At 40.9% G+C, this 14,277-nt stretch overlaps 1 protein-coding gene across 1 annotated transcript in view; it reads right to left on the bottom strand.

The window, feature by feature from the left end:
* The window catches only part of LOC100748782 (inhibitory POU protein), a 58,592-nt gene extending 47,630 nt beyond the window's left edge, over window positions 1-10,962 (bottom strand). Inside the window, exons 1-2 of the mRNA XM_033322498.1 lie at window positions 10,648-10,962; window positions 8,847-10,587 (exon numbers count right to left, since the gene is read on the bottom strand). Of these exons, the coding sequence (XP_033178389.1) occupies window positions 8,847-9,008 (162 nt within the window). The 5' untranslated portion in view covers window positions 9,009-10,587; window positions 10,648-10,962. The remainder of the gene's footprint in view (window positions 1-8,846; window positions 10,588-10,647) is intronic.
* Window positions 10,963-14,277: the final 3,315 nt, after the last annotated feature.

The following is a 14,277-nucleotide window of genomic DNA, read 5'->3' as shown; positions in this document are numbered from 1 at the left end:
CGCATCGCGTCCAGGACTATACCGCGATACGACTATAGTAGTATTCGCTGGAGCAATATATCGTATTATTCTTCCTCGTTCGAGTTCTTCGCGGGCCATAAATCCCCGTGTCTCTTAATACACGTTTACTGTAAGCTCTTGCGTTTGGGGAACCTTGACATTTATACGTACGCATCCGTATTCGTGAGGAAATTTTCGGTAGCACCGTTGAGTACGGAAGACGTACGGAGACTGTGTTAGCTGTAGTTGTAATAATATATTATGGCCATAAAAAGGACCGTATATCGATACATGTAATACGATAGGTAATAGGTACTATCATTTAACAGTAGAATTATTCAAACCGCCAAAATCATGGGTTTTTGATTTCTCCCGTTTACCAATACCAGAAACATCCACACGCTGTTTATATATAAGCTATGTTTTGTACGAGAAATTATATAAAATACTTTGTATTAAAGCAAATGGACACCATGAACGTCGATAAATATACTGTACATAGTCCTCTAGATATATGCATTTTTCAAGGCGAACATTTTTGCGACATTTATGCTGACTTTGAAATATCTCTGACATTGATATTTATCAAGTTATTTATGGTACATTTATCGATGAGCGGTATGAGCGTGTACGACGAATACAAATGTTCGATTTTGGAACGAAACACATGGGAGATTTGCAAGCTTGTTAAACGAGGTCACATTCAAAATTCCATTTACGAAACCTAATTTTCTATCATCACGGAGTTACGAAATGCGTATGAATCAATCAACCCTTAGACTCTCTATTCGTTAACATCGCGATATATCTATATACATCCTACGTCTGTAGCAGGTACATACCTATTTGACGTATCCTACATTTTTAAAAAAAAGAAGACTAAACGCTTGCTCGCAATTGCGATTTGCGCTTTATCGTCGAAACGATTTTACGGTGCTTATACTTTGACTTACTTATGATTTTCCTCAAATTAAATACATCTTCTAAATTGACTCTGTTGGGGGATCATCCTGTACGTCGCTGTACACTGTGCGTAAACAGACACAAGCGCATCGACCATCTCCGATGCGTATTTCGTCGTTAACATTCGCTCAAGCTCTTGTTTAATTTGTAAAGATAAAAGTTGAATTTCCGGCTGTGATTGCCGACAATTTACGTGTTTAAAAAAATCATATCGTTAAATTTACATCTCCGACGGAACACGGTCGTGGCGATGCGTTACCTGTCTACACGCAACGACAGAAAAGAAGAAGAGAAGTAGTCACGCATCGAAAGTGGCATAATCAATTCACACGAACCCATACAGGTTACGTAAATGTACCAATGATAAATGATAAGCATCCACGGATGACCTTTTTCAAGCGCGTTTACCTTTTTTCCTCGGCAAGTGCACAGTGCACAGATGCGCACTTGCGAGTGGCACAGGTGTAAGCAAGATATCGATTATGCAATCTCATGGCTTGCAACCCCAACCGAACGGTAACGCACGAATACGCGTTCATCCCTCTTGGCCTGTGCCGCGCGCCACCTCAATACGTATAACCCGGCTCGATGCCGGTCTGTCAAACAGACCTGACGTTAATTATCGCCTTACTGCTCCGCCAAACCACCGTTCCATCCACTTGACGCATATGTCACTTTTCAGATTTCTGTCTGAATACTGTACACTGTACACACTCTCACACACTCGCTCACTCTCTCTCTCTCTCTCTCTCTCTCTTCTCCGCGTATCATGTTATTTTCAACCTGCCTTCGATTATTTTTCTATCGAAAGAAAAACAAAGATCTATGGGTATGTATGAGGTAATCAAGAGAGTTCTGTACAAGAAATATTAAGAATACATCGTCGAAGTAAGAGTAACCGTTTCAGTAAATAAAATTATGTCTTTTTGGATTAGAAATGTTTCGAGACGGTACGAAATTGGTTCCTTTGTGGGTAAATAAGGAATTTCAAAAAAAAGGTCGGTAACTGGCAAATTTGACGAATGTCACGTGTACGCAGTATGCTATACAGCGCACTTACATACATACGTGTATATACATATGTATGTATACATAGCTCGCCACGAACGTAACCGAAGGAACTGGATACAACTTGACGCGACGTCACACGGTATACTTGGTTGCAAAGATTTTCTTGCTAGCTGCAGGTAGAAATGTACCGCTTATTCAAATATTGAATTCAGCGAAGATTCCGGAAATCCGGCCACAGGGTACATGATTTCCGTAGAATAGTTAGCTTCTGTAGAAAAGCTCGTTATATCGCACAAGAGGAGCGCTGTTCAAACTTCAACTATTGACGAAGCTGGTTCTACGCGGTTTGACTTGCTCATCTTTGTCGCTTACAATGGCTCCGACCTTTCTTGGTAAAGATCCTGGCGAAGACTTCAATGATGTAACGAAGCAGAAAACTTGAAACGTTGTCGAGGTGGTCGTTTGGAATTGTCGATAAATTTTTAGTACAAGCGTTCCGTCAATGTAGCGGAACTCTGACATTCGAATTTTGTTAGCAAGTTACAGAACGATCGCGTATTAAATCATCGTGCCATGGTCGATGTTGTCAAAGAATTTTCTCCCCGAATCTAGAATATATAACCGAAAATAAATGTCTTGCGTTGTACTTAAAAAGATGTTATTAAAATATACATAACTTTTAAATGTCTGCCTTCGATATTAGGTATAATTTTACCACTACCTTTTGTACGTTCCATGCTTTTTATCATTAGAGTACATATCCAAAAGAAAGAGGACATCTGAAAACGGACAAACGCGAAGAAGCAAGAAGAAGAAGAGCAAAGTTAAGCATTCTCATATAATTATCATTTTCAATGAAAAGCTCCGTACGTATTAAATTTCTAGTAAAATAAGAACGTGAATACACCGCGAATGCGCGTTCATATTTTACGTATTCTACTTCTCAAAACTTATTTGTCGTACTCTCTCTCTCTTTCATTCAACAAAGGCGTATTAACTTCCGATATAGCGTTTCTCGTTCCATGTATACGTATAATAACAGATAAACTTGGCCATACGTTATTTCTCACGTTAATTAACATTTTATAACTGAGAATACATTACATTAGCACATCGCCGTGTAATTGTCATTCAATTCTTAATGCAGCAGCCACGCTGTCGCTGGCGTCGGCGTCGACGTCGCGTCGCGTCGTGTCGGACCATGAAATTCTCCCAATTTCCGTTGACGTTGTTTTGCGGTCTTGGCTGGTTCATCGGAAAGAGAGCGTTTACTTTCGATGGTTAATGGCTGATGACGCGGTGAATGTAGCCGACCGGACCGGCCAATCGATAATCGTCACCGTCGACTGTCGAGTCCCTCAAGAGTCGTAACTCGTAACAGTTATCGGTTATTTTTTCCAACGCGATATTCCGTTTCACACGCGATAATTATTCCCGATTTTTCCGTCAAACTTTAGCGCGCTACCGTTTTCCGATTAGTGACTCGCAATTAGTCGAGATTAATTGGTCATCGTGAAGACGATTTAATTTCAAAGAAACTTACAGCTACGAGGAAGCAGCTGAAACGTTTACATTGTATTTGTTTGAAGACCAAGAAAGATATTTGCTGATTTTATATTCGAAAGCGTAAAAATTATGTATTTACAGCGCGTTTCAAAAATTGAATTCGTTTAGTTTCGAATTGGTTTCCGTTGTTTTATCGAAACTACTGGAAAGCGGAGCTGCTTCTTTATCGCGGCATAAGCTCCTCGGCGTAATAACAACGAAGCTGTAAGAGGCGGAAATACATATATTATAGGTCGATTCTTTCCTTAATGCATAGTAGTTGGATCGTATATTAATAAATTCGAGGCTGATAATTTTACGAAAATCCGAAACTACAATAGAAAGTGGGAAATAATGCAGGAACAAGAGTTTATTTTCAAATATCGTGCTTTGTCTCGCAAACACGAAGCTCGAAGCTACTACGTTAGCGTCTCTTAATGAAATTCATTTATTTATATTCGACTTTGGATTCGTGTTGAGCACGTTGATCAAGATAAATTCAATAAAACATTAACGATAAAACGTTTACTCGTACCGCATGTTAAAATCTTGAGTTGCCACGCTCGGGAAAATTAAATTCGTGACAGGTCGCTACTGAAAATTTCTATCGACTTGTATTTTAATCGATAGACGTAAGATCCGCGATATTAATATACGATGTCCTTATAATTTACACTCTCGATATTCACATAGAAATGGGAAGCAGAAATCAAATGCGACCCTTACGATTGACATTAACGAAATTAATACATCTCATTCTGCGTATTAACAAGTTATCGTAGTCTACGAACGATAAGTTAATGGTCCTGTCAAAGATGCACACGTTTACCATTAATTGTTTCATTTTTCATATTGTCCGACAACGATGATTCAGATATTTAATTCACTGTGAACAATAAAATTAGCCTTTTTACTTTGATTCGAGATGATTTCCCATTTTTAAATCTACAATAGGTATACACATTCTGAATTATAACCAATATGAAATTAGCGTATTAAAGAAACTAAAACAAAAGTATCTACGCAGCTACTTCAATTAAATCCAATACTCGCGTGTGTGTATATATAGGGTGGTTGGTAACTGGTGGTACAAATGGAAAGGGGGTGATTCTACGCGAAAAAAGAAGTCGTAAATATAGAATAAAAATTGTTTTTTTAATTTCTTTTTTTTTTTTAATTTTTCCATCGAGACAACGATCTACAGTGAGATCCGTTATAACGAGACGCGATAAAGTGCACGCGTACCGAGCGAAAATTCAAAGTCGATTTTCTCGAAAACAAAGCCTCGAACGAAAAATTGTTATTCTATATTTTCGACTTCTTTTTTCGCGTAGAATCACCCCCTTTCCGCTTGTACCACCAGTTACCAACCACCCTATATATACACACACGCGAGTATTGGAAACTCGCTCGCTCTAACAGAGGAAAATAACCATTTAAGATCCGATTCGATAAATTTTTCTATCGACGATTCTTATATATACTTCCTTACATTTATAAAAGAATAATAATAGTCGCGTGAGCAGATCGCACATGGAAATTCAAGAAACTAATGATCTGCGGAAAGGGTAATGTTAATTAATTAATTATTAAGCAACCTGATCGATATTCTGGCCAAGCAGAAGATACGTTGCGGAAAACGCGCGAAGCGATGGTCATCGAAACGTGAATAATTACCAGTGGTACAATGAATGCGTAATGAAAACTGTATTAATTATCATAGATAATTAATATCATGGGCAGGGCTCACGGACCATGTTTACGAACAATTAACTGCATTAGCGAGTTAACGTTTGTCACGACTGACCTTCCTAGAACTTGATAAAATACTTAAAGACTGCTGAAAATTGTTTAAACTCGTTTTATCGTATTTTTAACTTATAATTATAAAATAAGCGCTTGTACTTACGAATAGGTACGTTTCGCGTTTCTCCTTTAAATATTAATCCAACTAATTCTAATAAGTTTCGACAAATTAAAACGTTTATATTTCGAGTTAAAGTAATAACGTTTAATTGGTTGTTTAATTTATTCCAAAGCACTTTTACCAATTGGCTGCTAAATGTTAAATTTCATTTATACGATATAACGTTATTATTTTTGTAGCCACAAACTTTGGGAAAAATTATTTAAAAACATTTTATATCAGATAGTACATTTTATGTTAGATCGCTAATTTGACACAGTCGTGTTGCATTTTGTTACAATTAATTGTAAGTTACGAAGAAGAAAGCTCTGATACAGGAATAAGTAAACAGAAGTATGTGTCCTTACAATAAAAAAATGCTAATTATTAAAGATCGATCTCCGTATTGTAAATGTAAATTATAATTTATAATTTAGAAATATAGACCTAAAAGGGTCGAAGGCGTATTTTTGAACACGTTCCAATTTAACCCTGTTAAACGTATGTTTTGCTACTATATTTACTGTCTATGGATTTAAATGGCAAAAATAGCATCGCGTCTGAAATAGCCAGAAAAGAAATAACCAGTCAGCTAATGTTCCCCTTTCTTGAATCTTGAATCTAAAAAATACCAATGATTCCTCATTCCGCGTGACCCTCCAAACTTCCTCGATTCCCGCGTATTCGCGTTCGCGTGTTTGCAGCATGCGCCAAAGAAACTTCTCCACGGTATCTACGAACGTATCTGTTCGTTAAATATTTCCGCGATAGTCGCGGCGAATCGTAGCCTATGTAAAACGGTTCCGAAGGGGATGTGCAGCGCAACGCGCGTCGGGCAACTGTACGAAGAACGGCGAGGAGCGGCGGAAAAATACGCGATGTACCGACGTAGGACGACCGAAAAAAATCGCAGGAAAGAACGATTACATCGGATCCACGATACCTGGCGGAACAGTACGGCCTGTAATCTCATCCAGCCACTCGGCTCGTAGCGACGGTTTTTATCCTATTACGTCACATGAATAAACTAAAGACCATGGAGTCCGCGACACGCTGTGCCGCGCCGCGCTGCGCCGCACCGGAGGAAAGAGATCGTGAGATCCAGGAGAGCGGTCGCTGAAACGAGTCTGGATTTGACGTGTACCCTTTCCAGCACGGAGGACCGCTCTGCCTGCAGCAGGGAGAGGGATTTCAGCTCTGCGAATGGATATGTTGGAAGTTCGACGAAACGACCACGTCCGATATGTTGGAAGAAAAAGGAAGGATACGCCAACGGAAACCGGCACCTACATCTCGACTCCGATTGATTCCGTTTAGATAGCTCGGCTACTCGACTGTACGGTCCTGATAATGAAACGTAGTATCGCCAAACGAGTATCGACCGAACGAACACCCTACTTTAGGGCAACCGCTTTTCTATGGACATCGTTGCTTTTCTTAAGGATCCAATCGACGTCATACACTCGATCCATGTAGGACGCTGGCTGCACTTGGATCGAGCGTTTCAGAGCCCGCTAGTGAATCTTCTATAACTGTTTGAACCTTTGAGCGATACGATGTCTGATAAGGCGCCTTTGTTATACGATTTCTTACGCTTGTTTATTCCGACCAAGTATAACTTGGAACCCGAGACGAATAAACTTTTATCTTTAATACCAGGCACCGTAACGTATTGATTAATTATTTAACATTCTATTTAAAGATAATAAATCGTATTTTTTAAGCTTAGAAAATTGAAATTTTCTGACACACGGATTAACGAGAGGAAAGCTTCGATAAACCAAATATTTGTTAAGCGTGGAATACAAGTTTTTCATCTCTCGATGCGGGAGATAAAGCTACGAAGGTGATATCGTTCTATCGAAAAGGTTGAAATCGTCGGTGTTGGCGAAGAGTACGGTAAGCGTCGCGGAGGTGCGCCGCATCCGTAAGATAAACGACGGATGTACGAAATATGTGATACATGTGGCAGGGAAACTTGTGGCCAATGAAAATGGATGATTCCAACTTCCAGTGTCTCTTTTTATCGCGCCCTTACATTCCAAATGTATCAGGCTACTTCTTTCAGCCAGCAGTCGCCCATCTTCATGTATAATGTATCATTCTTTGCAAACTTTAATCGTAGGATTTTGATTTATGTTGCCACCTCGACCGATTTCTTACACCACTCCCGATAAAATAATAACGCAACGAAAGCGATCAATTTACGCGATGAAACTTTAATCGTATTTTAAATGTTACAATAGCGGACGATTGCCATTTAAGCAACGCTGAAATCGAGGAAAGAGTTAATTCTGAATATGTACATATATTATAGATAAAAACGTTGGCTTTTGAGTAAAACAATGCTCGTAATTGGAAAAGCTATTTACATGATTATATCTTCCGAATGTAACGAAAATTTGTATTTTAAACGAACGATTAGTAATTAGTAATTTATCGAACGTGTTTTCATTAAAACACAAAGGAAGCGCAAAATTTAATATCCTTTTTATTGGCGTCTGATCGTGATAGATCGATTTAAAGATTCGTAGATATCGCGAAGACAATACGTTCGAAAGTAATCGTGAATAATTAGTTTCATTGCAATTCCAAAATACGGACGATGCAAAATCTAAATCAATCGTTTTACGTTACCGTAGATTTCACGAAACTTTAATTTACATTCGCAATACAATTTACAATCCAAATAACCAACTATAGCTAGAAACATAATATTTCAATTTTACACGAAACAAGCTACGGCATACGAATCAAAGTTAAAATAAACGTTAAAATAAAAAGTTGAAAGATAAAGAGTGTATAAGTGTTAGAAGTATAAAAAAAACGACTTTTTAGCGGAGAAGGAAAGAAAAATTTTATGCAGAACGCGATTGAAAAATTGATACGTTACTTGTAAAATAACGAAACGGTGGTTGAAAAAGATGAAGTAGGTATAGTATTTACCGGAACGAGCAAATGCAACTAAACCGATAATCGTTTATCATTTATCGTCCCTTCGAATCTGCAAACGCATTAAACACTGAAGATATGAAAATTAACAAAAGACACACTTTTTTATCTTGTTGTTTATATCATTGCTCGAAGGTATCGATATTACTCGAAGACTGTCAAGTATCACTCGAACTACTTGAAAATTACGTTATACGCGTATAACTGGAATAAGAAATCAGACTCTACTAAGACCATGTTTATCCGCTTCCTACAAACCGGCTAAATCCGCGATATCCACGAGCAATCATCCCACGGTCGAACCATCTAGGAACAAATTTGCCACGTAAGAGGCGTTTTATCGAGATGCGAAATTCCCGTCGCATCTGATCGCATCGCGTCACGTCGGTCCCCTGCTCGCGAAGAGGAAATCGCGATGTCGAAGATCGAAAGTGGAAATAAAAGACGGGATAAAACGGCGATCACTCACCGTAGGGTTGGGCATACAGCGTCGCGGTGGTGGCGGCATGGGATCCGGTGCGGCACGATAAGGCGGCGGCGAATACCTTCCCGAAGGGAAACAGCCGGGGGCCGTGATGGGTGCCCCGTGGAGCCCCTTGCTCCCCATCATCTTGTCCGGCGAGTACATCATCCTGAAGCTAGTCGAGGCTAAGCTGCCAGGCTTAGACCTAAACCAGTCGAAAACCGACGCCCTCAAACAGAACGATACCAGCAGCGGTAGCCGCGCTTCCTCTTCACATCGGTGTTCGCGGTTCGCATCTGTGTAAAAAGAATTATCGATGTCCTCTCTGCACCCAATTTCCTCTCAGAGTACCTTCACATTCGCTTTCGTCAAATCGCTTGCAGACTAATCGCGAGACGCACTGGCTATACGAACGACGAATCACCGTATTATTATTACAGTTGTTCTTACGATAGTACTTGATCTTTGCACTGCCGTTTTACGAGCCACCACTCATCTTCGTTCTTGACACCACCGATCGGACCGCGGCGATTTCAGTCGATTTAACTAGACTCGTTCGTCGAAGAGATCGCGCATCTCTTCGATGTCCATGATGCACATGATCACGGACACGGTGATTGGATTTTACTCGCACTCGGTTTAGTTCTATGTCTGAACCATGGCGACGGCCAAACGTTCCGATTCCTTCGAATCGGAAGATCTCGCACTTCGCGATGGTGACGTAGACAGAAAGTAGGTAGTGTAGCGACGCGTTTGAATAAATAATGCGAATAAATAATTTTCCTGTCGAGCGAGCAGCTGATTCCGAACGAGTCCGGCAATGGTGAAACGTTGCCGAGATAGGAACGACCGAGCGATCGAATTCGTAGCGGCACGCTAATGCGGTCACTGAACCAACAGCCACTTGGAATTTTCGAACAAAGAAGAAACTGTCCACCGTCAGATTGTCACGATTCGATCACCGACGTAGTAGAATCGTACGATACACGGGATGTTGTGGTGAAACTGTGCACTTTTTGGCGCTGACTGGCCGGCGCGGCGAACGGTGCTTCGTGGATGAACTCTTCCACCGGGGATGGAGGGATCGAAGGACGAAGAGGGAAACGTCGGGACAGGGGATGGTCGGTGATCCAGGATATTCGCAGAGTGGCGCGTGCTCACAGCAGAGGGGTTGTTCGCCACGAGGTAAGCCGAGAACAACCGGGACGAAGGGGTATATCGTGCATAGGCGGAGTTTAGCGTGGTCACGCGTGCGCTCCTAGCACGATTCTCGTCGGCCATCTTTCGCTTTGCTTTCGTGTTCGGCATGGGTGTCGCTAACCGCGACCACCCGTTTCTTCATCCTCCCTGCGTTTTACCCTCCCTCTTTTCGCCTCGTTCGTCCCGTTTCCTTTCCTCTCCCCTAGAATCTCGTTCCGTGTCTCGTTTTCACTCCCCCACCGACGTTACACGCCCTTCCTAGCCAACGTCGAGCCACCCCCGCGTTCCTACCGAACCTTGCCCCGTGCAGCCTTGTCTCGTCGAAGACGCCTCGTGTCGTCTACCTACTTTTCTTCCCTCGCGACGCGCTTTTGTTCGATCACCGCGAAATCTCTCGCTCGGCTGTCGCCCAACCTGCTGTTGGATTAGCAGCTACGTCGTAAACTGGTCGGTCTCAGTCACCCTTAACACCAAGGTCGCTACTGCTGCTGCTGCTGCTGCCACTCGTTGCTACTACACGTCGCTTTCGTCATTTATCTTCGACATCCTGAAAATTGCGACTCGACTGTGAACCATAGTTTTGTGTCGATATTCTTCCATGGATTACCTGTATCTTGAACACTTCGAACGATTTTATCCACGCGATTCCGTACAGCAGAGTTTAAGATCGTTGTTTATCGATTCGTCGCGTCGAACAGATTTTCAAACGAATTCATTTCGTTTTTGCTAATGACGGTATTAGAGATTCCATAGATTCTGGTATCTCTTCGTATTTTTTCGTATTTTTATGCCATGATATTGGCTACTCGATGTACCTTTGCTGATCTAAAACTAAATAAAGTTACATTTTATTTTATCGTTGGGAATCGTTGGGAATAATTTATTGAAAAATTTTGTACACAGTGACGTGTATGTCGGTTTTCTACGCAATTACGTACTTACGTACTAACGTGCGCATAAGGGGTATTAACTATCGAAACGAAATAATAACGATTCAGAGATTTTACATTTTACTATTTAATAATAATTATCGAAAGATCGAATTAGATTAGATTAAATTAATTCGCGTGTTTTAACTTTCAATAGAAAAGGTAAGAAATGAAGAGTTGTCCTACTTTACGATTGCCTTACAGATCTTTTACGCAGTGACGTAACTTTCTTTCGTCCCATTTTATAAAGAATGAACAACTGCGATCAACGAACGATATATTATTAAGCACTGTGAACCATTTATATCACGTTTGCTATTGAAACATCGCCATTTTAACAAAGAAAATAACTAAATACAATACCTCGACTGGAACAGTCTTCGTTTTCTTCCTAGTGCAGTTGCGGTAAAACAAAAGCCGCCGTATGCATTATTCGAAAGAATAATCGATTTGCCTTTGTTTGTACTCGATCATGCCTTAATCTATGCCGTTTTAAGTCGTTATTATTTAAAGTAGCCTCTTATATAACACGTAAATAATGTTATTTATATATTATATTTTACAGCCCACGGTGACGATACGCTCTTTTTAAATATTTATCTTTTATTAGTGATCAAGGCTACTGTCGAAGATATACTATACATATTTCTGCATTGTTTTAAGAACTCTTTAAATAATTTGAATAATACAGTCGCTTAAGAGATTGTTATACGACAGGTTCCATAACGCGCGTTCCTAAATATCATCTACGTTCTAAATTCTTACGTTCTGTCAAATCAATTAAATTCAAGTGAAAAATATGCAAATTGTTTTATAAAAATTAACGTAGCAAACAAATATTTATGACAGATATGAAATCTTTCTTACGACTTTTCTTGCGTATTTAACTATAACATAGCAATCGACGATATCCCATAAATTAAACGTAACTGCGTTTGCTTTTTTGTTTCGTGGAAAATTAGACGATATAACGTCTACGAGTATAGTCACGATAATCACGATCCTAAACCAAGTTGCTTATATATTTTTTTTTAAATGTCACTGTTTGTTCTTAAAACACACTTTTTAAAGATACATAAAAAGAGATCGTATCTATAGCTCGATAATTCTGTAGCATCTATAAATATGAAGATCTACGTAATTCATCGAGGCAATTTTCTTACAGTCTGCCGTTTCCAACCTTGAAATTTGGAGCTTGTACAACGTGATTAATAATGAACAATGATTGTATGTCATGTATATTTGAAAGTCGGAAACAATCGAGAGTATTTGTGCTGCTATTTGATCGGTCGTGTCTTCGTAGTAAGTGCAGATTTGTGTGAGCTATTTCATAATGAATTTTTAAAGTGTCATGGACCCTTCGTAACCCAGATCCCCTCTGTTACTCCCACAAGGCTGCAGGGCAACAGGGCTACAGGACTTTCGTCGATCCAATAAACGAATAAAGCCGTTTCGCGCTATTCTTGACTCTTGGATTTCAATCCAACTGACCAACAGAGAAGTTGATTTTGCCATTTCTTTACATCCGTCGGTCTACTCTGGAAATTTTCTTATCGTTTGAATTTACAAACAACAAGATATAGGTACGAAATATTTGTCAAACGCTCGTTCCTTTGGCTACAACGCCGCTACCCGTTTAAATCTTTTCCCTCGACGATTAGCAACAGAGGGAACGTGAATAGTTACCGAACGAATCAGAACGATCTTGCTCGTCCGAATGGAAGAAGAAATACGCGGCAAAGGAAGCGATCGCGACACGTTCGATCCCAAAAGTACGACAAAACGTCTCGAATACAACGACGTATCTATGTACGTGCTTGCCGCGAACATGACCAAAAGCAACGAAGACGCGTTTCAAAACGAGTATATTTATCGGTGCCAATCGTTCGTCTCGTTGAAAAAGGGGAAACGGTAATAGGCAGTAGGAAGACTGGCGACGCGATATGGTTGCACGACTAGACACCAAACTGGTGAACGAAGGAAAGACAGAACGGACAGGGTTGCGGTACAGGTATCTACGCGAGATGGAATCGCGTACGATGGAAGAGGAAGCGAGTATGGGACGAACCAAGGGGGGAGGGTGAGAAGGAGAAGGAGGCGGCGGACAGGAGTGAGAGAAGGGGTGGTTGCGAGTTTGGCGGTAGTCGTTTTCCGAGGGATGTTGGGCGGAAGGTTCCCGCGGGGCCTGTGTTATCGCCTCGGCAGGATGACCAGCCCGCGGTATCAAATATTAAACCTACTTGCACCGGCAGCCTATCCTCGACAAGGTATCCAAACCTTCCCTCCGACCAGATCCCTCCGCGAACCCCGCGTCCACGGGTCACCACTAGCTCGCCACCGTTGCCTGCCATCAAAACCTACGCCTAGTAGGTTTACTGCCGCGTCTCGATCTCTGCCGGTTCTCCTTGCGATGCTTAGACTGTTACCACTGCACCGGTTGGCAAGAGGCGAAAGGAAGGATGCGACGGATATCAATGATCCGCCACGACAATCGGCTATTCCCCTTTCGCCGGTGCAAATGCAAATTCCTTAAGGAGGAAGGGACTTAAGGAGGAACGCTGACATAACCAGAATTCTCGAGATTTTACAGTTCTATGGAAAAGTGTCGTGAAAGAAAGAGGGGAGAGGCAGAAGACATAGTCGCCACGATCGAAAACGTCGACCTCTCCCAGGTTTCTTACAGGCGAAACGATCTCCACGAGTCACGAATTTGATGCTTTACGGCGCATCGTTCTCGTCGTGATCTGTGGGCGAAATGGTTTGCCCGGCATGGTGTTCTTTCTCCTGTTTACTCGACGTGAATCGAATTTTCCGAAAAAACAAAGCGCTTTCTAGAAGGAACGATTGGCTTTGTTTGGTCGAAACGGTAATGCGATCAAGGATAATTTAGGTAAAGTCAGACTTTAATAGGAAGATCTGCGTACATTTTTAAACGTTAAAAGCTTAAATGTCGCTATCATCGTAAAAGATTATTTGTGCTAAATTCTGTATTCAGTACTGATTCCGTATACAGGATGTTCCACTGTAACGCGAGGTTTCAATAATCGAATGAATTCAGGTTCAGAGAGAGAGAGAGAGAATTGGCCAGAAATTTGCCAGGAAATTGTTGATCCATCAGGAAACGTCCAACGACAGAAAATAAGCCGTTACTCGAAAACAAGCTCATATCGGGTATATATCTATTTATACGAACCTTTCTCCTTATTTCATTATACCGAATCGTCCCTGCTGTTCCCACGTATGTATAGTACAACGGAACACTCTGTATATATGAACATGATTCTATGCGTGTACTTATGTATTCCGTA

Source organism: Bombus impatiens, unplaced genomic scaffold, assembly GCF_000188095.3.
Source record: "Bombus impatiens unplaced genomic scaffold, BIMP_2.2 scf_0640, whole genome shotgun sequence".
Taxonomy (NCBI): Eukaryota; Metazoa; Arthropoda; class Insecta; order Hymenoptera; family Apidae; genus Bombus; species Bombus impatiens.
This window is presented reverse-complemented; position numbering and strand designations above follow the sequence as displayed.